The 27370-nt window shown below is 38.5% G+C and overlaps 1 protein-coding gene across 1 annotated transcript in view; it reads right to left on the bottom strand.

Annotated features, from left to right (window-relative positions):
- Positions 1 to 88: 88 nt before the first annotated feature.
- TENM1 (teneurin transmembrane protein 1) overlaps positions 89 to 27370 on the bottom strand; it is a 498746-nt gene continuing 471464 nt past the window's right edge. Inside the window, exons 26-30 of the mRNA XM_050776593.1 lie at positions 15025 to 15321; positions 8783 to 9170; positions 6728 to 7948; positions 5685 to 5827; positions 89 to 4312 (exon numbers count right to left, since the gene is read on the bottom strand). Coding sequence (XP_050632550.1) covers positions 3554 to 4312; positions 5685 to 5827; positions 6728 to 7948; positions 8783 to 9170; positions 15025 to 15321 — 2808 coding nt within the window. The 3' untranslated portion in view covers positions 89 to 3553. The remainder of the gene's footprint in view (positions 4313 to 5684; positions 5828 to 6727; positions 7949 to 8782; positions 9171 to 15024; positions 15322 to 27370) is intronic.

A 27370-nucleotide genomic window follows, 5' to 3' on the forward strand; every position in this document is an offset into this window, starting at 1 on the left:
ACTTTTGCTTCTATTACCAATGAACTCCTTTACAATCACCCTTACATGGACACATCTTCATAAATGCAAAAACTTTGCCCTGACTCTCTTAAGTGATATTATAGTGGGGCCTGGTCTAGTTAAAAATACACTTTTAAAAAAAGAAAGAAAAAAAGAAAAAGAGTCAAAATAACATGATGGAATGCTTGAAACTGTGTCAACAGTGATCAAAAAGTCTCATGAAAATTATAACTTAATTTCATACCTCTCTACATAGGTAGCATGTGAATTCCAAATTATACATCATTGTCAAGTTTTCATACATTTGGCTATGTTGTATATATTATATATATGCAGTCTATATAGTATCGATCATCTAGATAAATTGACAGCAAAGGACACACTTATTTTATACATTTTTTGGGTTAAAAATAAATCATATACTTATTTATATGGCAAGTGTTTTGTTGAAAGTTAGTATGAATTGAGATTTACTTCCCTTTCCTTCAGGAGTCATGCTTCTAATCAATAACGATTAGAATGACAACTAAAAATAAACATATTTAAATGTGTTAAACTTTGAACTTTTCAGTTCATTTGGATCTCTAGACTGTAGTGCAAGAGTGAAAACAAAACAAAACAAAACAGAAAAACACAAACAAAATGGGCTTAACTAGGAAAAAGAAACAACCATGGAGTATTCCTTGCCTCCAGCCCAGAATGTTCTTCATAGGAGAGTCTAACTACTATGCTCTCACTTTAACTTACTCGAATGGTGTGTGGCTGTGCAGTGTCAGCCATCTGTCTGCTGGGTATGAGAAATTCATATGTTTCTCTGAAAAATGCTTTTACTTTCATCAGGAAATGCAAATGAATTGTTCTTTCAATAATTTAAACTTCAGAACTGCAAGTCAATGAAGGCATTCTTTCTATTCAGCTGAATAGGAAGTGATATACTCAATATCTCCATGTTCTTGTTAAGAAATGCCAAAATGTTTCTCTTCGATTTACTACTCATTAGTGCTAACCTTTTTTTTTTTTTCTTTCCTCCTTCGAACTTTAGGAGTTGTAAAAAGAATAATAATAGTTCAAGGCAGTATTAAAACCACAGCTGTAAGTAATAAAAAGTGCATTTCCTGAATATAATACAAATGTAACTTTAAGAAACTAAAGGCACGAACCAACTAAATATGTATTACAAACTAGAAATCCACAGTTCAAGGTAATCACTATTAAGTAAAAGCTTCAAATACTTGTTTCTGATGGATACTTAAAGCAGTTTGAAAATGATACATCATCAGTGAATTGCAAAAAAGTATAATTGCTTAAAATATAAGCAAAATAGACTCTAATATTGACATTTTGGATTCGTGATAAAATACATAATCACATTTATGAATGCACTCTCTATATACAGTTCACAAATTATTTTTCCATTAATTTAAAAGAACATCAGAGGTTCTAGGAACTTAAGGTCCTTTTTTAGGTTGGTGTGGAGGTATTCAAATTTTCAACAAGTTTGTTAGTAATTTTAGAATTCCCATTCTGAATAAATACTGTACCATTAACACAGGCCTGATTCAGGAAAAACCCAATAATATGATTTTAGTATGGATTAGCAATATATCAAGTTGATATGTTTCCAGTTATAAAGAGAGATGAGTTCATCATGAATTCTCTTTCTCAGAATACATGTGTAAGTGGTATTCTAACCCAAAGGTTTTGAAAATGAAATGTTTGAATACACCCTTCCCTACTGTTTGCCAGGGTCATTTCCTTTCCCTTGCTTTCCTTTGTGTAGTAGGAGGCAGATTCTTGAAAACCTTAACATGAGCTTATGACTTTGCATATTTTCAAAGAAACTGTCATCGCAAAGCAAGGCAATGACCCCACACTGCATTTAGGTAGCAGCTGGAAAGAATCCAAACTAACATTCCATCATAAATTTGCCTTCAGACATAGCAAATGTTCAGACTCGGTGATGAAAGTGCAGAAGCTGGCTCAGGGGAATTTTCTACGGGCCACATTGTGCTGTCATGTATTTTCATTTGTGGTAACTTACAATTACACAGCATTTTACAAACTGTCTCTTTGTCACTGGGCACAAATCTTTCAGCTCACCAAGGGGCTTCTTTTACTGCAGGATTCCTAGAGATTGAGAAACTGCAGCTGATATTAACACTAATCCTGACCTTTCTCCAAATTTTAAATGATCACAGAACAAATAACCCGTCCTGGAAAACAGTTATTTTCCTAGGCAGTAGAGATGATTAAATAAAAATAAATGGGTAAGGACGGAGAACGAAAATAACTAACCATATAAATTATTTTAGTAAAAATGAGTCTGCGTCTCTATAATTAGTTGAAATGTTTTTGGTTGGAAAGGATTCACTTGATTCGATTTCCTGAATATGGCTGGGAGATGTTCAATACAGAATTGTACATTTGAAAGATAAATCTAAGTGGGCTGAAACAATGTGGCAGCAACTGCTGTGATGTTTGGTCTGGTCTTCCCTTTAGTACTTTCACTTAAGTACTAGGTGTATTTTTTCACAGTTTTGGCTCTTATGAATTTCTGCAGTAGTAGTTAATGTATGTATCGGCATCCCAAGCACGTATGCCTGCTAAAGCCTCTTTTTGTTTTTGTACCAGAATCATACTTTTAAGTAAATTACCTTTCATGTACACAAAACCATTGGATTAGTGTATAGATGCTGAATCACTAATGTGAAACTATGACCAAAATACATCCTATATATAAATGAGAAATTCCTACCCAGGTTAATAAAAGCTATGTTTACATGATACCAATACAGCTGGACAACTTAGTAAAAAGTTGAGTCAAAACAGGTTGTGTGAGAGAGGTCACGCTGGCCAGCTGCTTTGGTATCACGTACACATGAGCAAATAGTGGCTATTCAGTCTGGTTACCACACCCACAGGGAAGCATGGTAGACAGAACCCAACCACCACATGCCAAAACACAGCACAACAATATGGCATTTACTTTAACAAGCAAGGAGGAATAATCAAGAAGGAAGGGCAATTGGGTCCTGACTCTAGGAGATGGTGGCTGAAGACATTTTACACCTGTTTTTAAGTTTCCTATAACAGATCTGGAAAATGTGAAAGGGCTGGCAGTCTTTTGAAATGCAAGGTTCAGATACTACTGCACCACCTATTCAAATAGCCCACAATTTCTGCCAACAGTTAAGGATGAAACTGCTTGTCACAATAGAAATAGAGAACCTTGGGTTCTTTCTGGATATTGGAACATATGCATGGCTCGGCAAATTGAAAGTGGTGCTTTCCGAAAACTGTTTTTAGCTGTTTGAGTTCTACTTGTGTTATTTTGAATACTGCCACACAAGAACTAAAAATCTCTGTCATTTCTTAAAGAGTTTAAACAAACAATATTAAAATACCATCTTCCGTCACATTGAAAGGCAGTTGGATATGTTTTTCCTCCATATTTACATATACAGAGTTCTGATCTAGAAAACCAATACAATAAACCATTTTATGTTTTAAAAACAGGCAGTCTTTGGTGACGCAAAGGCAGAGATTTTTTTTGTTACCTCCTGCCTATTTCGCTCTGTCTCATAAAGTGAATATTGTTGGCACTGTCAGAAAGTTCTAAATACTGCTCAACAGACAAAACAAAATACCCATCATAACCTTGTACCCGCCCAGTGCTCAAAAGCTGCTGCTTTTCCCCTTCTGTCCATGCCCTAATCCCCTCTTCCCCCTCTTGCAGCCTTCTTTGTTCCTTAGTCCAGGCCTGGGCCACAGCACGCTGTCTGGCGATCTCCAACACGTGATTCTTTTCCTCTTCGACAGTTGTCCCGTACCGGATGTTGAAGCACAGGGCTCCATGCTGGAGCTGAATATCTGCAAACCGTCTAGTCCTCCCATTCAACACAGAAGTCATCTGGGACACAGTGACATTGACACCATTCTCCAGAATTCGCCTCCCCCCAGTGTTACCAATGAGCACCAGGTCTTCCTCCAGAGATCCAAGCTTAATGAAGTAATGAGTGTCCCTCCCCTCTATGGTAAAATGTAGGTTTTCCAGGTAATGGGCATTATTGAGAATGGCAGCAAGCCGCCTGCTATCTTCATTGGCTACTCCTATAATATCAGCTGTTACTATGCCATCCTTGATGGCAAATTTTATACCTTTCCCAAAAACAGAAGGGACAGCAGCAAACCTTGGTTGCTTCCCTCCTTCAAGGCACCGTCCATCATTGTATCGGGGAGTCATAGGTAGTTGGTCCAAGGAAATGAAATTCCTGAGCTGTTTCTGGAGTTCACACTGAATGCCCAGGATAGTCTAGGAAAGAGAGGCACAGAGCAGATGCAGCATGGAGTTAGACATCTGTCAGATACTTGGTGATTGTGGAAAGGACAGGCTTGCAAGGTTGCTTCCTTCTCTCTTTAATTTGCCAGTGAGTGATTTAAAAATCAGCCAGATTTGGAATCTCTTCATCAGAGATTTGGAAAAGACTAACAGGTGATTACCTAGCATTCTTATGTCTTGGAGTTAAGCATGAAGAAATACATTTAAACTTGAAATCACAGAATTGCAGAGCTGAAAGGCACATTAAGTGGGTCCAGCTCTCCCAAAACACAGGCATTTTATTTTCACTGATTTCACTCACATTGACTAGATGTTATTACTACATGTAGATTAATACTTAGGCACAGCGAGGCACACAGAAATGCATAAGGCATAGTTTCTACTTTAAAGAGTTTAAGACCTTATAATTAACTACGGCAAATCAGCCAGAAATTCACTGATCTTTTCAGGTGGACTTAAAAAAAAACCTTTTTATTTTTGGCAATTTTCAAACATACTAAGAAATAAAGAGAAAAGACTAATGAACCTCCAAGTATCCATTACGAAGCTTCAGCAATTTTCAACATTTTGCTAAATGTTTTTTAGAAGGACTTTTAATTACAAAAAGCATTTACATCTTTACAAAGGGATGGATTTATAGGACCTATCTAGAACTTCCTGTCCCTTATAATTTTTTAGACTTAAATTTCAAGGTCTCACACCCACATTTCAGTTTTATTGTATCAAGCTCATTTTGTTTTTGCAAACATAGATATTCACATTTCTTTCAGTTGAAAGAAAAAGCTTCTTCTTATTTTCATTTGTACCTCACACGTCTGATGAAATCATCTGCTGAATCTTAAATGTTTTGATGTTCTTATTTTTTCCCAAAACTGTACCCTTGTAATATTCATTATTTTTGCTTCATTGTGCTTATGTATTTTTTCTTTATCAGAATAATTTTATTCTGTTATTCCCATGCTCTTAAGACATCATCCCCTAAATTATTTTACAGTTGGAAATCTGATGTTTTCATGTCTCCTACTGAACAATTTTCTCTAGGTAGAATCCATAATTGCTCTTGGTAGCCCATTTCAGAATTTTAAAAGTACAGTTCCTCTTTCCTCTTATTTACCTATTGCAGCAGTCATCAAGTAACCTGTTAATCTTTTTTCCCCCAAAATTCCAATTCTCTGATCTTTTTCTCATGAAGCTTTTTTTCTACCTTCTCATTAATTGTGCACATTTTAGTGAATATTCAAGAAGACTAAAATGTCAGTAAGCAAATATATGTAAATATAATTTCTAGGTATGGAGTGTCCTTCTGTTGTTTCAGCTAAAAAGAGGTGATAAAACTTTTACTAACCTTTCCAGGATCCCACTCTTGAGTTTTTGTCTGAAGCCGTAGAAGCTCATAAGTTAATTCTAAATTTTCTAATTCAGGTTTGGGAAATCCAGGTAGTACATTGTGTAACTGGAAACCAAATAGCTCCAACCAACTTCTGATGTCTGTGAGACACAATATTAAAAAAGAAAATGAAAAAATCCCATACTTTATAACCTTTGTTGAAGACTTGAAAGATACCTCTCCTGCCTTCAAACTGTTTAGGCAATAGAAGTTAGGAATAAAACTTTTATTTATTTATTTATTTATTTATTTATTTATTTATGAGATGTAGTCTCAGTCTGTTGCCCAGGCTGGAGTACAGTGGTGTAATCTTGGTTCACTGCAACCTCCATCTTCTGGGTTCAAGTGATTCTCCTGCCTCAGCCTCCTGAGTAGCTGGGATTATAGGCACGTGCCACCACAACTGGCTAATTTTTGTATTTTTAGTAGAGATGGGGTTTCACCATGTTGGCCAGGCTGGTCTTGAGCTCCTGGCCTCAAGTGATCTGCCTGCCTCAGCCTCCCAATGATGGGATTACAGGCGTGAGCCACCGCACCCAGCCTAAAACTCCCCTTTATATGACCCACACTAAAACACCTGATCCTCTCTCTACAAGGAAAAATTTTGATTTGTGGATAACCCTGAATTATAAGCTCAGCCTACTACATTGAAATTCCTAATGTGATAGTGGTACTAAGGCCACATGGATCATCATATTAGGTTTATATGATGAAACAGAATCCTGAATTTTTCTTTTACGTAATTATTCATATAAGCATGTAAGAGTAAAACACAGAAACAGTTAAAAAAAAATGTAGCAGGATGCAAAAGCATTATGTTTTATGTTAACATGCATGTTTTGCTCACTCCAAAAAACTAAGGAAGACAGCAAATGCACAATAACCTGTGGGCTAACTGTCAGGAAGAGGAAGCATATTTACAAAGGCATTGAGATTCTGTGATAAAATCAACAGCACTGAGTTACTCAGGTTTAGTTTAAAGTTTTAAATAGTTTAAATACCTGTGGTATACTTTGCAACATCTTGAATTTTGCCAACTGGGTAGTTATTTTCAAAGGAGTAGAGGTTGAATGGTTTAGGAAGGAGGTTCAACTGTTTCCATATGTGATGATTAGGCGTTGTCCATCTGCCAGCGACAACATCATAATCCCTTTGCCCCAGGTGCACTAATTTAGTAAGGAAATCATAGAGTCCTCCATGAAAACCAATAATGACCTGAAAGTCAGGGTAAGTGTCATGATAGATATCGCCATAAGGTGTGTATAGTATCTCCTTTATGACCTGACCTCGGCTGCTGAACACAGCTAGTGGGGTACCTGTATTATCACAGGCTACGTAATATTCTTCACCACTGCTTAACTCCATGGCAATAAGGTGACCTTGGAGATCATAATACAGAGATGTAATCTCCGAGCTTGTGTGGTTGTACAAATGAGTAACTCTTATGGGGTTGGTAAGGTCTGCATAAAAGAACTGAAGGTGCTGCCCCAGGCTGGACTTACTCGCGACGCGTCGCCCAAGCCCATCATAGTAATACTGCACAGTCCAGCCAGAAGCCTTATTGTAGGCTTTCTGCAGCAGGCCATTAGAATTATATTCAAAAATGTCATTTCCCCTCTGCCTCAGAAAGCCATCTTCATCCATTTTATACTGAATTTCTCCTAATCTGGTGATGCGGTCTCGGAGGTCATATCGGAGAGGAGTAAGACGAGCACTATTCCCATGGCTTAAGAGGTTGATGTTTCCATTCAGATCATAACTATAACGCCACTGGGTTTTGTCATTTACAGAAACAGTTTGAAGTTGCCCATCAGCATCGTATTCATAGAAGTACCTTGTTATATTGGCATCTACTCCTACCCTTATGTCACATATTACCATGCGGCCCACATTATCATATTGAATAGTCATCCAGTAGGCAATTGCCTTTAGGATTTCATATTGGACTTCAATGACTTGTCCATTGGCACTGAAGATTTTGGTGTGTTTCATCACTGTAGTAGTTATGACCTGATTTAAATCATAATTAATTACACTGAATTTTCCAAACTGCTCTGTTCTGCCAGAGACATCAACATATCGGTACAGATCTATAGGCAAAGGGGTTTCATTGATTACAGCTTGCATGCTGGTGACACGGAAATTGTTGTAGCTGTAGTCGAACCGTGCATTCACAAGACCTTCTTCACTGAATCTGAAAATCTGGCGTCCAATAAGAGGTCCTATAGGAACCGAAACAAAAACAGTAAGAAGCTAGGTGATCAGTGTGGAAGAGTCAGAAAGGTCTAGTGTTATTTTATTTAGTACCAGTGCTTTTATATTCATAATAAAATATTAGAGATTGATCTCTGATATCAAATGCCTGGGCATATTATCTCCTGGATATATATTCTCATAGTGGTAATCCTCAAATATAAAAAAATTAAAATACTGTATAGTTATAGAACATTTTAATTATAGAAACTACAGAAGTAATAACATCCAGTAGCCCAGGGTGATGAAATTGATATTATGAACATGTTTTCTTGCTATAATCACTTGACAAAAATGCTTTCATTTCATTTAACCTTTGCTACAAAGTCGGAGGGTCAGGTTTTGACAAATTCCAGCATTAAAGTAACTGGATTTCGGCATTCTATAAACCCAAAGGGTAAAATACATTAGAAAGTTCTGACTTGTGAAGATATTTTGTCATCAACTGAGGCTTATAAAGGTTACACAGGGCTTGAGCTAGTTTCAGTGAGACTTATATCTTGCAGTTTCATCTTTGAGAAGATTTGGTGCTGAGCAGGAATGGGTATACGGTTACACTAGGCACTTGGATTTCAAATTACTTGAGAGCTGAAAGAAAGAAATGCACTATATGTTTTTAAGAAATCAGTTTTCATCAGACTATAACATGCTTTAAATTTTCAATGTCAGATACTTTGATAAGTAAAGTGAAAGTTGGGTTGAAGGTGTGTAGATTAATGCTTCTATCTCACACTGTGGTCAGTAAAAATGTCATAAGAAAATAGTGATGTTGTTGTAGACATCATCACTCTTTCACAACAAACCTGTTTGCCTGTATCTGATTGTGCAGATGAATCCGTCATGCATCAGGTGTATTGTCTTAATCACTCCAGAAGACTCTTCATATGTTAATGTGACCTGAGTGGTATCATAGAGCACCTCAGAAAGCCTTGCTTGCTTGGTGTACTTGTACAAGACTCTGCGCCCTGTCCCCAGATGCTGGGTCTGTAGCAATCGGCCATCTCGACTATAGTCTTGGATAAAAGAAGTGCTACTGTCTGGTGGGGTGTAGATGTTCCGGTAGTAGCCCACTGAAAGCATGGTTTGTAAGCTGTGACGCACCATGCTAGGCATGGTGACTGAGAGCAGACAATCTGGTTGGTCATACTCAAAGATATAACGCCGCTGGCTATGTAAGAGAAGCATCACAGACTGAAACGAGACAAAGGCAGAATAGCACATTATGGACAACTAAAGTTGAGGCGATTAAAGAAAATACACATTCATCCATTCAACACAAATTAATGAAGCACTTTCTGTGTGCCAGACACTGTGGCAAATCCTAGTGGATACAGTAGTGCACAATAGTGGTGTCTGTCTTCATGAAATTTACAGTTTTAATGGAGGAGAAAGACAAGCAACCAAGCAATTACAATATAGTGTGAAATGTATTATGACGGGGGAGTTACAGAGTGCTTCTGAAAGGCAGAGAAAGACCAACTTACTCAGACTTGAGAGACCAGAAAAGGCTTATTGGATAAAGTGGCATCTGAGTTGAGACATAAAGATTGCCTGGGGATTGTCCAGGCAAAAGCCTGGGGCAGGGGTAGGGAAAGAGTATTCTTGGCAGAGAGCACAGCCTTGTGAGGGTCTGGATATGAGAAAGAACATGGCTTTTTCAGAGAATCAGAGAAATTTTGTGTGGCTAGAGCTTGAGTGTGTTGGGAATGGTGGGAATGGCAGGAGATGACGTCAGCTACCTCGGCTGAGTCCAGATCATGCTAGGCTTTCTAAGCCACACTAAGGAGTTTGGATTCAAGTATGTTGGCAACAGGGAGTCATCAAAGGGTTTCTGTTTTATTTCATTATTTTTTAGAGCCAGGGTCTCACTGTGTTGCCCAGGCTGGAGTGCAGTGGTATAGTCATAGTTCACTGCAGCCTCAAACTCCTGAGCTTAGGCCATCCTCCTGTCTCAGCCTCCTGCGTAGCTGGGACTACCAATGTGTGCCACTGCATCTGGCACTCTTGAAGGGTCTTAAAAAAGTTAAGGGACGGTTGCAAGAGGGCACGTGCAAGCTGGGAGAAACCGTCAAGTTGGTATTTTAGAAAGGTTGCTTCAATGTGCATATGTTTCAGAGGAAGGTAAATGGATGGCAGGGCATTTCACAAATTAATTTATAGTTACCATAAAGTATTGATTGACTTCACGGAGATATCTTCCTAAAAATTGTGCATAAAATATTATTATGGTATTATTATTGTTTTGCAATTGATGTTTTAACTTCACATTTCCATTTGTGTTTTAATATTAGGGAAGCATGTCATTAAAATTGAATGATTCTCTGGTTATGCAACCCCTCTCCCCTAAACTGATCTGTATTTCAGAAACAGTTGTTTGTTGAGGTATAATGCTTAGCAGGTAATAGGTGTTTCATAAATACTGATTGTCTTGTTTTAATTGCAAATACAGACATAAAAGGAGCACTGTTTTAGGGAGGACTGTAATTGACTGACATGTGCATCTCATCTTTTAATAAAAATAAAAATTTCTCATCCTTGGAGATTCTGATATGACTCCCTAGGGGAGCTTTATTCTTCTCCTTTTGAAAATTACCTTTTCAAGCAAAGGGATTTAGTTGAGGGTTATTTATTCAAGTTTGTGTTATGAAAACAATAGGTATAGTTTCATTTTCTAAGCACAAATTATATGTTTATGAATGTGAATTACATAAGTATATGTAATGTGCATTTATATCTTCTAAATATGACATTACATTTTAATATTGAATGTGCTTTCTGAAACTGCATATCCTCCCTACCCTTCTGGGAATTATTGATTTTGAATTGCATCTCAGTACCATGAAGTCAAAGTCAGTGGTTATTTGGTCGGTTGTTCATTCTTTCTTTTCTACCAACATTATGCCTGGAGAGCCAGAGGTGAGCGCAGAAATCCTGTCAATTCGTCACTTGTGAACACCCGGAAGCTTGCCACAGCCTACCATTCCACCACTGTGACCTCTGAAAACCTCCTGAACAAAAGGAAAGAGACTTGGAAATCCTGAATGGGCTTGGAGACATTAAGGGATAACTGCCTCCCTGGACCAAGGCAGAATTCAATAGAACCAGCAAGAAATTTTCCTATGAGTGGGAAAGCAGGTGGCAGGGAGCAGGGGTGGAAAGGCTTTATACAGGAATTGTGGAAAAGCTTTTGCATTATCTCTAGGCTGAAAGTCACATTTCTCAGTTCCTTTCCACTCTCTTCTGTCAACTTGCCATGAGTAAATGACATCTGTCACCTGTGACACGGGCCAGGGACTATCACCATATGGCCCCCACATATTATCTAGTACCAGCCTGCCTGGGCCATGCCTTTTTCAGTTGCTGTACCAGCCTTTCCAAGTATTTATGGCACGTCATTGTTATTCTCTCCTCTGTTCTCATCCTCCAGCCTGCAGTAAACTACTGCCTGAACCCTGTTCCTAGGTAGTGCTGATGCTGGGCTGTCTCAAAAGCCCTTGGTCTGTTTCAAAGCTTCCTGCCAATGGCAAGAATGTGGATGATGTGATTAGAAATCAAATGAATGTAACTGTTATGTTGCCAAAATACCATTTAGCTCTCATTTGGCTGCTTTTTCACTTTGGGTGGGCATTATTATCAGTTTGCTCAAAAACAATGCTTATGAATCTATCCAATGTCCACAATGCTGCTATAGGATAAAAGGCCATTTCTTATTAGTCCAAGTAACAGAGTGGGAGACTTTTATTCTTTTAATTGATTGTGAGGTTCTAAAAGATATAATTGTAAAAGCAACAACAACAACAGCAACAGCAATCATGGCTGTATGCTTATTTGAACGAGACTAGAAATGAGAGCAGAAATTTGAAAAGTTAAAGCATTTGAATGACCACCAGATGGCAGTGTGGCGCCACCTGGAAGCTGAAGCCACAGTCGTCGTTCTGTCCCTCTAGGCAGCCTCTGAAAACGTCAGCCCCAAAGAGGCAATTGCTGTAAATGTATAAGGCTAAAATATCTTATTAAATGATTATAAAATATATTTAAATGCATTTTTAAAATGAAGTTCATAAGAATTATTTTAGGAAACTGAAAGATTTACATTTACTGTAATACAAAATTTTAGCCCACAAGTCTTCAAAATATAATTAACTCAGAGAAGTCTCATAAATCAAGACAGAGAATTAATGACCACATAGAGAAAATTTAAGAAATAATAATTGATTTTTTTAATAGGGAAGAGATCATTAAGCAACCACAGCCATTATCCAAATAATTATTTTGCTCCTAATGGCTACAAACCATTGTGCATGAAAATGATGTGCATAACTTTCACTTACTCTAGAGGAGGTCAAACTATTTTTACAAAATTTCTGCATGTTAAGGTGAAAAATCTGCTGCTGCTTTTTAATACATCATGACACAGGTATGGCAAGCAAATTCACACGGTAATACCGGAGTATTTTGTGGTGTAAAAAGAGAAATCCATGTTAAAGCTTGGGAATTCTTAGTTTAAAATATACTATGAGAATCAGCCTCTTTATCCCTGCTCTGCCCCGTCATAGTGAGAGAATGTGCCACAAAGGCCATATTAAAGAGAAGACTGGAAAGAACACAAGGGGATGCAAAACCTCAAGTCACTGAAAAAGTTACATGTTACTTGGGATTTTGGTAAATTCAATGTTCTTTCCCTTTTTCCCTCTAGAATCACAATTTCAAAGATGCTTTAATTTCCTCCCTCCCTCCCTCCCTTCCTTCCTTCCTTCTTCCCTCCCTTCCTTTTTTCTGCTCTTTCTTGCTTTGATTTACCTCCAAGTGGCAGTAAGTGCTAGCTAGCATTTAAATTCTCTACTTGGGTGCTCTATATTAAGTTATTTCATTTAATTATATCTATTAAGCGAATTAGTTATGATTACTGGTAATAATAATGTTAATAAAATCAATTTTATGACAAATGATTTTTGGAAAGTAAAGAATCATTCCGTAAGTATGCGTTTTGTAGGTTCTGAGTTTTGCATAACAGGATTGCTTAAATCAGTAGCTACTCTTTTAATTAGAGAACAAATTAAATATAAAATCAAGAAAAGAACAAAAGTGAACTCAAAGGTACAAATAAGCTGGTTTGTCTCACTGGTCAGAAAGTTACCAGGACTTGTCTTGATACCTTATTCTGGGTGAGGAAGGTCTTATTTTTGTACACTGCAGACACTGGCAGTCTCACTGAGGTTTTTGTTTGTTTGCTTAGCAATTATTGCCAACTAGGTTTCTGTGGCAAAGAGAACTTATGAAGTTTGCTTCACGTGATTCTTTGCTTAAGTAAATTTGATGGAATAATCAGTGAATTCAGAAAAGAGAAACAATAAAATCTCCTCATTGGTGTCAGAGAAGAGGCTCAGTAACTGCACCCAGGGATGAAACTGAAGTTTTCAATAGGCTCTTATGTTATTGTGCAGATAATCTAAAGGGAAAGTCTTATGAGACCTAGATGTGACTGTCTATAGGCAATTAGCTCAGTTGGTTGGACTCTAGTGTCATTGAGGTTGGAATTACGAGTGCAAACCCACGTATGCTTCTAAGGAGTGCTGGCTACTTAAGTAGTCATGTGGAGGACATGTGGAAAGATTGGTGCAAACCTGTCTTCCTTTCTGGAAAACTAATTCAGCCAATATTCTGTTAGTGATCAGTAGCATCTGTTTTTCTTCATATGAAGGTCATCAATATACACCTTAAGAAATACTTTGCCTATGCACACATACCAGCAAATATTTGGATTCAGTTAATGTTATAACAGGCTTGGCACTCTGTAGGCACTAGTCATACGGTTTTGCCAATCATTCTTGTTACCAAAATTCAAAACAGGAAAGACCTGCTCTATAAGATTCAGATTTTGCCAGTGTAGAGGATAGATTATAGATTTGATGAATGTTTTTAGCAGAAAAGGACACGAGGTGGATTCAGCAAAGGACTCCTTCCTTTTGCCCTAGCTCCCAAGTGAACTCTGCTTTATCTCCAGGCATTTCTAACTTGGTAAATTCTCCAGCAATAAACTCTGGGAACTAGTAACATGGTTTTATAATGACATATAACCACTGGCACACTGTTTTTATTAACTTTGGGGAGGGTGTATCAGAAAAGTTGGGCATTACTTGGTACCAACAGGGAAATCTGCCATGTGAGCTATGAGCTCCTATGACTTTTCTAAGAACATCTAGAAGCTACCTTATACTGATTACCCTTGAATTCTCAAGGGAAGGCATTTTTCAATTTTTGTAGAAATTAATTTAGGACTGATGAATTCCTAAATGTGTTGAAAGAATAGATTTGGGAAGCAAGAGGCACTATCTTAGGAGATTAGACATTGAGATAGAGATCAATTACTCTTACTGTCCTCTGGTACCAATCTGGCCAGAAACCATTTTGCTCTGTAGGGGCTGATGTTTGACAAATGGTTCCTGTAGTGGGATTAAAATGTTTTTCTATTATTCCCAGACACAGGCCACAAGCTCCCATTATGGATGCTATTGGAGACTCAGTGTACACAAAAAAGTATTACCAATGAGGCCCCACTACCACCATTCCCGCAGGCTGATTACTTTTGGAAATTAGTCTTCAAATGCATACAACTAAAATTTCACTGACTATCCTAACAAAATTAGAAATGCTTATCCTCTGGGTAAAAAGCCTTTTACCAGAGCTGAGTACATTAACACGATTTTATAATTTTCTAGCTATTTTTCCCTCAGTATGAGCTTTCATAATAATAAAGATACCTTTTCAAAAGCATGAACGAAGATGTTCAAATGAGGAGAAAGCTAAGCCATTATTCTTACTTTAGTCTGAAAGAGTACTTGGCAGAGTGTGGGACTGGGGAAAATTTTCAGCTGAAAAACAGTTTATCCTTATAAGTTCAACATCTTTTTGTTACTTTTACAGAACAGAACAGCTGGAACACAGACTTTTCTCCTGCAGGTCCTCACCAAGATGGACAATTAGGGCCATTTTCGATAGTCTCATTCAGAAACTTGAAACTTGTCTTTTACCCCTATGTACTTACTTTTTCTAAGTAGGTATAGCTCCAAATTTTCCCATCAGCCCAAGTTCTTGAAATAATTTTTCCACTCTGGTCATACTCCATTTTTTCATTCCATGTCCCTCTTTGAATAAACGTCACCAATCCCGAAGGTGAATATGTGATGTTCACTTCATTGTATCTGCTTACGGGAGACCACAGAATGGGTCGTCCAGTCTGGTCATAAAGAATTCGAAGGGTGAATTTTCGATGATCATCATAGATCTTTCCTGTGCGGGTTATATGATCAAAATCTATGGAGAGTAGGTTTCTGTTGTGGGCCTATGAGAAAGAAATATGAAATACATTTTAAGCACAGCCTTGTTCCCCTCATTAGAGCACTGACAATCATGAATCCTTTCCTGATTACCCAACGATAGATTCTCTCTTGCCTCTGAAGCCTGATGGCTTCACATTCCACAGATGCCACCTGTCTTTATTCCTCTACCACACTGTACACTCCCGGAGAGCAGGGCTATGTCTTAATTCCCAGGACAGCACTTGGCATACTCTAGACTCTCAATATGTGGTTGTTGATTGCTTTTTCCCCAGCTCAAGCCTGAAGTGTAGTGCTACAGTTTTCAGTAATTACGTAATCTTATTTTATGTAAGTCAGTTGCCTACTAAGGAGTGGGTCTTCCTTCACCCTTTTCACCAGTGAAGTGGCCATAACATAAAATGGTGAATTATTTGTGTGATTAGAAATCAGACAAAAGGAAGACAGTGAGCCCCCTCTAACTTACACAGATTCCCTTCTTTGGTTTCCTCGTTCACCTGGGCTTGGAGTTTTATATATGATTTCACACCTATTACAGGGGAACTCAGGTTGCCTTGCCCTCTAGTTATGGAGTCTCACTTAGCAACACTTTCATGGAGGCCCGTAGGTAAATGAACTAAGTGTTGGTAGGTCCCACAGCATTTGCAAGGCAGCACTACTAACTGTAGTTAAAGCATAGAGTTAAGTTTGGATTCCAAGTTTAGAAACAGTACTTTCACATGGTTCTGGTTCTAGACTTCTCTTACTGTATGGTAGCATTTTCTCTGGGCACCTCAGAACCTTGCAGTAGTCCCAGAGTGACCCTGATTCAAGGGATCTTGAACTGGATTCCACGAAAGACAGTACTCAATGGTGCCTGACTGATGAAATTCATCTGGGTTCACACAAGATAACCAAATAACTAAATGACCTCGTTAAAAAAAAAAAGTTTAAAAAATCAGCAGTTGGACAACTGACCTGATTTTTTCCACTTTTCAGCTAGTAGTGTCAGTGTTTCCTAGATCTACCAGTAACTTCTGCTTTGGGTAGCTGATTACAACACAGTCACTTAGAAAATGCAATCCTCAACTGTTTTGTTGTGTGCGTATTTCAGAAAAAAATAGGTGTTGTTCTTGATTTTAGTCATTAAGAGGTTCAGTCCCTACTGGCCAGTGCACTGAAGAAGGCCCTGTGGAAGAGGGGAGCTTTGAAGAAGGGGTAGGTGGAAAGTGCAGGGAAGGAATTTTAAAATTTATTTTATTTTAGCTTAGTTCAGTTTAGTTAAGTTTTAGTTTTAGTGGGTTTTGTGTTTTGTTGTGTTAAAACTTTTTATTTTTAAATAGTCTGACTCACAAGAAGTTGCAAAAATGGTAGAGGTGCTGTGTACCCTTCACCCAGCTTTTAGGGGACAGACTTCTGATTTGGGTGGAGAGAGTCCTACTGTATCTGGCAGGAACAAAAACAAGAATGAAAAAGGAGAGACTTTGAGGAGTCTAAGTAGCAGTGAACTGTAGTCAGGAGACATTTAAACTAGCTACTTGTCTGTTCACCCGTCATTTCTTCTATCTGGGCCTTAGTTGTCTTATCTGTGAAACAAGAGTGTTGTTACCATTTTACACCACAAACTTGTGCTAAGAATTAAATGAGATTACATATACAGGTACTTGGTAAACTATGAAATAACACTAGTAATTGTTATTTTTATAACATAACTATTACTTTTCTCATTTTATTTAGGCTTGTGAATAGGACCACATGTCAGATTCCAAGGTGATTGTAGCTTAGTGTACTAGATTTATATCTGTCAGAGTTATCAACATGATCCTGAATGAAACGTTAAATATCTTGTTAATGAAGGGGAGGAGTGAAACTCACATTATGATTTGACTACATTAATCATAGTCAGATTAAACTGATTCACTGGCTACTCAGCTAAACTTGATGTTAATTTTAACTTTTGTGGTCAAGGATCTGTTTAACTATCTGAAAGCTATGCAATGTATCCCAAGAAAAGTGCACATAAAATGCACATATAACATTTTTAAAATATACTCTTAGGGGGCTTTCGGAACCTTTCTGAAAAACCCAAACATAAAACCTTTTCAGGTCTCAGGAATCCAAGATCAACATCCTGGTTCAAAAAGAGTTTTGATCTTAGAGGTCTGGATGGCTGCAAAGCTAATGCTCTCATATCAGACTCTGGTCTTCCTTTGTTCAGAATCTTGTGCTCTTTGCTTTAAAAAGTAACCTTTCCCCCCTACCCCCAATTATAAAAGTGATAACTTTTTCATGGCAGAAAAATTAGAAATATAGAAATGCACAAAGGATATAATTACATGTAATCCCACCATCCAATGAAAATCACTGTTAACACTTCACTGCATTTCATTTCATTTATCTTACTTTTTTGGCATAATCTGTGCATACATTCAAAACATACAACTAGGATTGTATTTAAAATTTTGTGTCCTACTTTTACAGCTAATGTTTTATCTTTAGCATTCCCTGTGTTATTCAATATTCTTAAAATATACCTTTTAATGGTTGCATGTCTTATTACATGATAAACACTTATTTATCTATTCTCCCAAATAGAAATCAGAAAGTAGAGTTTTTGTTTTTTTCTTTCATATCACATGTTTTGCTGAACATTTTTATAAATAAATATTTCCATAATACAGAGCCCGATGAGTGAAATTACTGGGTCAAATGAGACATATTAAAAGACCCCTGAGGCAACCTGAGAGATTACTTTATAGTGCACAGAGGTTGTACAAATTCATACTCTCATTAGCTAGAAGTGGGAGAGGTTATCTCATTCCATCCTTACTAGCATTGAGTATTATCAGTTAGTTAACTTTCCCAATACTAGAGTGGGAAAATGATACACTGCTGTGGCTTAAATTTGCATTTATTTGATTACTAGTGAGGCTGAACACTTTTTAACATCTATTGGCCACATGTGTATCTTCTATAAATTGTCTGCTCATGACATTTGCCCATTTTTCTACTGGGGTGTGACACTTTGCTTTTTAAACCTCTGTTGGTTTCAGTTTCTTCATTGGTCAGCTGGAGCTAATGATATTTGCCCTTAATTTGAACTTCTGGAAAAAAAAAAAAGAAGACCTATCAAATGTTCCATGCCATGAATTGCATCCAGAATACTAGTGATTAGATGCTTAAATTATCTGGGGGCAAGTGCTGTTTGTGTCAGGGGTAGGTTTAATTCAGGGAGTACAACCACAAATTGGGACTCTTGACTCTTTATACCATCTGTGGCCAATGCATGTAGTGTTGTCTTGCATAAATATACAGCCACCTGTTGTTATGTGCTTATGTGTTGTTATGTGCACCTAAAAGGTGATAAGAAAAGCACATATTTCCTGTCTTTTGATACAACGGGCTTGGAAGACTATAGGAAACCAGGTGTTCTTTCTTGAACTACCCTTCCTGTGGTTTTACAGCCACATATCTCCAACTGTAATACTGTTCATTTACAATAGCTGCAAAATATCCATGTACTCCCAGAGACGGTTGTAACTGTTGCAATTTATGCTATAATGATAGTTAAAGAGCCAAAGTAACAAGTGATTTCCAGTTCAACTAAATTTGTGGTTTCATTTGTCTGATAGATTAAGTTTACTACTCAAGAACACATTTCTTAATAAAGTCATTATAGCTACATAAGCAGGGATCACTGTTTAAAATCCACCACAAAGCAAGCAGAGGACAACCCTGCCTAATTTTCTTTCTCTGCCTGTCAAGACGTCTGCTGCTGTGCTTCTCTGTTTATGGAAAATGCACTCTGATATTCCAGTGGTGCTGAAACACTAGTTTCAAAGTCAGGTTTGGAAGTTAATGTAAAATTCAGCTAAGAGCTAAAAAAGAGTGAAGGGACTGAAGATGCCACAGGTTCCTTCCTGAGTCTCCTGGAGAAACCATGTGTGAGAAGCCTGGCAAAGAGAGTGCTTTTCCAGCTGAGCTCTCCCAACCTCCTTTTTTTTTTTTTTTTTTTTTTTTTTTTAATCTTTTTCGAGCCGGAGTTTTGCTCTTGTTGCCCAGGCTGGAGTGCAATGGCATGATCTTGGTTCACTGCAACCTCCACTTCCCAGTTCAAGCGATTCTCCTGCCTCAGCCTCCCGAGTAGCTGGGATTACAGGTGCCCGCCACCATGCCCAGCTAATTTTTTTGTATTTTTAGTAGAGACAGGGTTTCGCCATGTTGGCCAGGCTGGTCTCGAACTCCTGACCTCAGGCAATCCACCCACCTCAGCCCCCCAAAGTGCTGGGATTACAGGCATGAGCCACCACGCCTGGCCTCCAACCTCCTTCTTGAGTACTCATGTGCCACCAGACTCTATGATAGGAATAAGAACTAGGCTGAACACTACCGACTACTGGGGTGGTGGGCAAGGCTGAGAAAGCTCCACATTCATACAAGTGCTTTCCTGAAAGATGATAGCGCTTGACCTAAGTGTGGACCATTAATCTTTATTTCTACTCTTGTTTCAGTATTCAATCTACCCTAATCCTTTCCCTGGAAAAGAGAAGGAGGAAAAAAAAAAAAAGACTGAAATTTGGGAATAGCTCCAAGTTAAAAAGGGTATCTTTGGACAGCTGTGCATTGAACAAAACCTTTGAGTTTGGCAACTGACAAGCTACATGGTGTGGTAAGAAAACTGTTTGGTAATAGGTTTTTAATAAGGAAAGATGGATCTATGCTGTAATGCATCCTTTGGTTTCCCTTAGTTTTTTTTTCAGCTATACTAGGAGACAGGCTTGATTATTGTTCATACTAGGACCAGAGAGAAAAGAGGAAAGAGTGTGCTTTGGAGAACCATGAATAGTGTTGCTGGCAGAAATGAAAGGGCCTGTGAAAAGAAGGTATATGGGGAAAAGCAAAGCCCTTTCCTGCTCTTTCTGAGGACTTTGTGTTCTAATTGTTCAAGAGAAAATCCTTTCAACCCTTCTGATTTGAAAGTCATTCAGTTAGAAGAATAACATTGTACTAGGTTGATCTAAAGGCAATTGGTGATATTTAGCTGTTTTTGACCTACACAAAGGGCAATTTGCTATGGTTCAACCGACTACACACTCACACACCCACACCTGTGAATGTGCTGAACTCTGAGCTATGATCACTGCAGTTGATTTTCTCCCCTCCTTAAGGAGAAGGCTGAATTTTCAAGGACACTGTCTAGCATTTTAACTCACTAGACAACTGTGTTACTTGTTTAATTTTTGCTGAAGAACTTGGAAGGTAAATAAGTGAGATGGGCCAAATAGCCATGTCAGAGTTTGGAAGAGCCTGCATTTAATTTTTGTTTTTGAGAAGGAGTCTCGCTCTGTCGCCCAGGCTGGAGTGCAATGGTGCGATCTTGGTTCACCGCAACCTCTGCCTCCTGGGTTCAAAGGATTCTCCTGCCTCAGCCTCCCAAGTAGCTGGGATTACAGGCACCCACCACCATGCCCGGTTGATTTTTGTATTTTTAGTAGAGACGGGGTTTCACCATGTTGGCTAGGCTGGTCTTGAAGTGACCCAGTGATCCGCCCGCCTTGGCCTCCCAAAGTTCTGGGATTACAGGCATGAGCCACCGTGCCTGGCCTCCTGCATTTAATTTTTATGAAGTTGTGAGAATGGATAGAAAAGTCACAGTTGGGGCCGGGCGCGGTGGCTCACGCCTGTAATCCCAGTACTTTGGGAGGCCGAGGCAGGTGGATCACAAGGTCAGGAGATCGAGATCATCCTGGCTAATGTGGTGAAACCCTATCTCTACCAAAAATACAAAAAATTAGCCAGGCATGGTGGCGGGCGCCTGAAGTCCCAGCTACTCGGGAGGCTGAGGCAGGAGAATGGCACGAACCCGAGAGGCGGAACTTGCTGTGAGTCTAGATTGCACCACGGCACTCCAGCCTGGTCGACAGAGTAAGACTCTGTCTCAAAAAAAAAAAAAAAAAAAAAAAAAAAAAAAGAAAAGTCACAGTTGATCTTAAAAAGTACCACATGCTACTTTACTCTCACTAGTTTTAAGGTAATTCGTATTTGATTTTTAGAGATCAATCACTACATTAATTCCACAGATTTTTTTTTATTGGTATCTCTTGGTAGACAATCAAAAGCTTACTTAAGCCTACTTTTATTTCACAGAGATGTCTACCAATGAACAGGGCATATATTCAGTATTAGCATCAGCCTCTAATATTTCACCTGGAATTCCCATTTTTTTCTTTCTTTTTGAAAGATGACTAAACTTACTTTTTAAAATAGATGGAATAAATGTATAATTTCTCTAGACATTTTATTCTTTAAAAATTATTTCATATTTAACAAGAATCATTGTATGACATTTATGCAGGATTTTCAATTGTTTGTTTACATAATGGTAGATTTCTAGAAAAGAAAAGTTTACATGACATCATCATAATGTTTGATACAAAACTGCTTGAGTTAGAAGGAACCCTTCTGTTCACTCTTACCCAACTACCCACTGTAACTTACAATCACATACGACTAGTTGTTTCTAATTCTTTTGAAGAATTTGATTCAATAATGTAATTTTTTAACTACCAAGACACTCCCTTTACTTTGCCAACATATAGAACCTTATCACCAGAAAGGATCTTAGGAAATGGTCTTTTGAGCCAGACTGCCTGAGTTCAAATCCTGTGATCTCTGCTTACTAGCTGTGTGACCTCTCTGTGCCTCAGTTTCTTCATCTGTAAAATGGGAATGATAATGATAAACCCATCTGATAAGGTGTTATAAACAGTAAATGAGTTAATATGTGGCAGTATACATGGTAAGGCTTCAAGGAACGCTAATTGCTGTTGTTATGGTTAATACTACCACTAATAATAGATTGCACCATCCATGTCCCTCTTTTTATAGATGAGAAAAGTGCAAAATTATGGGCATACCAGTTCTTCCTCAAAATCATACTCATTTTTCTCACTCAACTTTGGCTATGTTATTTACCTTGGGCCTTTTTCTCTCTAAGCTAATTTGCCCTTGCTTGAATACTTTGCTGTTGACCAATTCATCTGTGTAACCATACAACAGATATTTAAATTTTTTATACCACATCATTAATGCTCATATATAGGTGAAATGGTATATGAAATAATTCTTTCTTTCTAGTTATCTTAGTAAGGTTGATCCGAGGTTAACAAAAATAGGCCAGGTGCGGTGACTCATGCCTGAAGTCCCAGCACTTTAGGAGGCTGAGGTGGGCGGATAGCTTGAGTACAGGAGTTCAAGAACAGTCTGGGCAACATGGCAAGACCCCGTCTTCACAAAAAACAAAACAAAACAAAACAAAAACAAAAACAAAAAAACACACAAAAATAAAAAACAAACAAAAACAAAAAACACACAAAAAACAAAAACAAACAAACAGACAAACAAAAAACCCCAAAAATTAGCCTAGCATGGTGCCATGCACCTGGAGTCCCAGCTACTCAGGAGACTGAGGTGGGAGATTCGCTCGAGCCCAGGAGTTAGAGGCTGCAGTGAGCCAAGATCGTACCACTGCATTCCAGTCTGGGAGATGAAAAACAAAAACAAAAAGAAAAACACAACCAAATATAGCAGGTTCTATGATTTGGAAGCCCCAAGAATTCCTGGACCCCAAAAATCAATACTGCCCAGTAGCCTTGACATGGGAAATCTCCTGTCTCCAGGGGGCTCCTTAGGGGGAAAAGCACTGTTACTTGACTGAAAACTGCAGATATATTTTTAAATAGATGAATCTGATTAATCTATCTCCAGTCAGGCTCCCTATCTAAATTTTCACAAAATAAATGCTTCCACCAAACCTGAGGAGAAGGAAGTTAAAATAGTGTTAAGTGAATGAAAATCCAACTCTGAGCACCCTGTAGCTGAGGACCAAGGCAATTTCTGAGAATAGAGGGAGAGGCCAGAGCCTTCTTGGCTGCCCCCACCAATTCCCCATCATTTATCAGCCTGAGACCCTGTGTTCAACTGAGCTTGTTTCTCCTTCTCAGCTCACATCTGAACACATATGTTTCATTTAAAAACCAACCTATCCTATTCTCAGTTATCTTTGAGTAGAGGAAAAAGTAAATTGTGAGAGTTTTAGATAAGTCCTTGCTTCATTTCACTTGTAAACACATAATAATCCTACTTGATTTTATAATTTTTGTCATAAAGTACTAAGCCCCCTCCATTATTTTTCTTTTAATAAAGGAGGCTGCAGTTCAGGGATTTTGCTATAACCTTACAGCTCAGTCTACAAAATCTTATAAACAGCTCTGGGATCCAAAGCTGGGATAAATCTCATATGACAGCATTATTATCCACGGACATAGCAAGGTACAAACTGGATGTAGTTCCTAAACCAGTATGCTTTTGGTGAATGTCCAATTCTTTTACAATTGCCTCTATTGTTATCTGCACTCTAATTTCTCTATTGTCCAGGAAAATGTATTTATGGGGACAGATTGATGCAGCAGATGAGCAGATACACTGACTAGATGCAAAAGTGCTTTGCAAGGAAGGAAGATGAGTCAAACACAACTCAGGTTGGGGGGAAATGGATTTTTTAAATAAATGAAATTTCAGGATGTTAATGTGACCTATTTCACTTAATGGAGCTGGTGAAGGATGGCTCAGAGGTAACAAATCCCTTGCCTGCTCAGGCTGAGCAGGGTATCATGTTTCCCAAGAGTTTGCCTCCCTCACCTTGAAAGGGATCCTGACTTTGTATGAAAAAAAAAATCACTGATTATTCTCCAAAGATAGGTCTATCCTTTTCTGACTTTTTTTTTCTTTCCAGCTAAAAGGTCTGGGGGAGGTGTGATCAGCAGCTTTTGGGAACATTTGACATCTATCATCTTACCAAATGGGCCTTTAAATGAACCTGTCATTTTGTCCTTGAACAATTAATGCTTTATGGCTTGCACACTTGCAAATTACAATCACACTTTTGTGTGGGTTTTCAAAAGGGAGCCCCATTTCCCACAGTACAGAAGGGGTTTCTATGTTGTATGACTGGAAATTCTGTCTCAACAGCTCTGATAGTTCCACCTGCCCTCACTCTGAAATGACAGCTTCACTAGAAGAAATAAATGATTCAGTCCAAGGCATTGAGGAACTTGAGAGCATCAGAGAAGCTTATTCTTTGTATGCTTACAAATGGGTCATTGCATATTTTGGTCCAGGAAGAGAGAAAATTGTCATTAGCTTGTCCCTTGAAAAGCTACCAGAAATGAAGGAACACCATCTCGGAAATAATAACATCAGTGGGGAAAGAGAATTTACTTTGTCAAAATTGGATTCACATGTCCCTTTTGGGAGCATATTCATTTCATTAAATTAGAAATGCCAAATCTGGGGAAATCAAGGCACCAGCGTAAACAAAAAATCACTAGGAATGGGGAGAGCAGGTAAAAATTAACCAGTTAAGCAACCTCCTTCTTCTTTTTGCCTGCTTCATGCTTTTCCTGCCTGGAAGCCAGCCAGTTGTCCTGTGCCTCCCACACTTGCCAGTACATTAGAGTCGATTATTTGTCTCTTTTTGTCAGCATTGAAATGAGGAGTCAGGCCCTTCCAAGGTAGCTCCACTGAGTGAGGCAATGATTTATAGATTAATTATTTTAAGGAACAAGGCAGCACAGTGTGATGCAGTAGAAAGAGTGCCATGCTAGGTGAGGACCTGCATTTCAGCCCTGGCTCTGATCCTTAATAGCTGGTTGACTTTGGGCAAATCACTTAACCTATCTGGGCCTTGGTCTCCTTATCTGTAAATTGAAAGTAACAGTTGACGGCTGTGGTGATCAAATAAAATCCTGGCTATGAAACCATTCTGTTCACTCTGAGGCATGAAACATACGTAAATGATTGTTATTGTTATTAGACTTCTAGGGGCATGCATGGTAACACCACCTGACCAATAAGGGGCCTTGTTTTTCAGTCACAGGACCTCAGGGAGTAGCCTAGAAGTGATAGAGAGAAGAAGGCCTTGAATTTGTTGCCCTTATAATCCAGTCCACAAATCTGCTCAACTCTGCCACAGGATCGGAAATGGGTCACATTATAATTAGTACTAACTAAACACTTTACTTCTTAACACTAATGAGTTCCCAAATGTTTTATGACCATTAGCTTCTCAGGATTAAGAACAATTTGGGATATGGGGTGTAAATTACAGTTTATATTTTCTCTCCATTATCTGTGCATATGGAGGACAGAAAACAGGATGGGTTGTTCTAGAAAATGGAAACTTCCAAGGTCACATAATACAGGATGAGTTATCCTAAAGAATGAAAAATCCCAAAGTCACATAGTATATGATTTGGTTCAGAAAGTTTTATTGAGGCTATAAGCTGGGAGAGGCACTAAGAAATCACGTATTCAATACAATTTTTCTGTGATGAGTCCGTGAGGTCGATAAGCCACATGTAAATAATTCTTACTTTCTCTAGTAGTACACTTTTATTTTGCAGGTGAAAAAAAATTGAAGGCATTTCTTAAACCATTTGTAAAATAGGGTATCAAGGCCAGATTCTCTAACTTCCCCATCCAGGGTTCTACCCAGGAGGTCCTATTTCTCAAAGAATTCCGATAGAAATCTTTACTGCTACCCACGCAGAGGTTTGACTATTTGGATTGGTTTCACTTCTCCATTCAGTGGCATATCTGGCAAACATTCCATTAGAAACTTGTCAATAGAATCGAAACATAAAAATTGACTTGTGCACATAAAAAACTTCAGTAGCTTTTACAAACAAACAAACAAAACCAAACAAAAATAACCACCCACTAAAGTCTGTGACTGTGTATCACCAATAGAACTGATTGAAAAGTGAGCACTGGCCGGGCGCGGTGGTTCATGCCTGTAATCCCAGCACTTTGGGAGGCCAAGGTGGGTGGATCATGAGGTCAGGAGATCGAGACCATCCTGGCTAACATGGTGAAACCCAGTCTCTACTAAAAATACAAAAAGAAATTAGCTGGGCGTGATGGCAGGCGCCTGTAGTCCCAGCTACTCGGGAGGCTGAGGCAGGAGAATGGTGTAAACCTGGGAGGTGGAGCTTGCAGTGAGCCAAGATTGCGCCACTGCACTCCAGCCTGGGAGACAGAGCTAGACTCCGTATCAAAAAAAAAAAAAAAAAAAAAAAAAAAAAAAAAAAAAAAAAAAAAAGAAAAGAAAAGGAAAAAGAAAAGTGAGCACTGCTGTAAATTATTTTGTTCATATCAAGCCATATGACTGGTTTGACTGCCTGTCTCTGGAATTGGGTGGTTGTTTGGTGGTTGTACTTCCACAACCTTAAGGTTACCAAATTTTTACTGTGAGCAAAGAAAATGTAAATGTTAGATATAAGTTCTAAATTTCTTTTCAAAGAATGAATATGTCAGTATGTTCAATTCTTTGCCTTCTACTTTTAAACATAACTTCCTCCTAAAGCAACCTTTTTCAATTACCTACTCCACCGTCTCATTCCGATTACCTGCTCCACTCTAACTCATTCCGATCACCTGCTCCACCCTAATTCATTCACATTACCTGCTACCTGCTCTGCCCTGACTCCTCCCAAAACACTCACCCCGTCATTCTCTTTAAATTATCCAATCGGAATTAGTTTAGTCTGTGTGGTCTAACCCTAGTCAATAGGGGAATGACACAGCAGCACGTGCGTCAGGGATAAGAACCCCTTCCCCTCCCTTGTCCAAGTGTGTGCTCACAATTGCTCCATCTGTAAGGGGGCACCCTTCTATAGAAGTAACTTGCCTTGCTGAGAATTAAAAAGAAAATTTTATATTCGAGTGCTATTCCTTTTGCGGCACCGAAACTTTATATATACCATAAACCTTCCCGGTATGTCAGGCGTGACACAGGTGCTGAAAACAGATCTGGCCTCAATAGTGAGTGATTATTTCCCACAGGCTGGCAGTTGCTCTAGGGCAGATATTGAATGTTACTACATGTAGAAAGTTGGCCACATCATCCTAACACTGGTTAATGTTCAAGAGGAGACAGGTAGACAGAGTGCTATGGCGATTGTAGGCTTTGTGTGCTGCAGAAAAGCTGACTGAGGTCTCTTGGTTAACTCTGGT

This window comes from Macaca thibetana, chromosome X (assembly GCF_024542745.1).
Source record: "Macaca thibetana thibetana isolate TM-01 chromosome X, ASM2454274v1, whole genome shotgun sequence".
Taxonomy (NCBI): Eukaryota; Metazoa; Chordata; class Mammalia; order Primates; family Cercopithecidae; genus Macaca; species Macaca thibetana.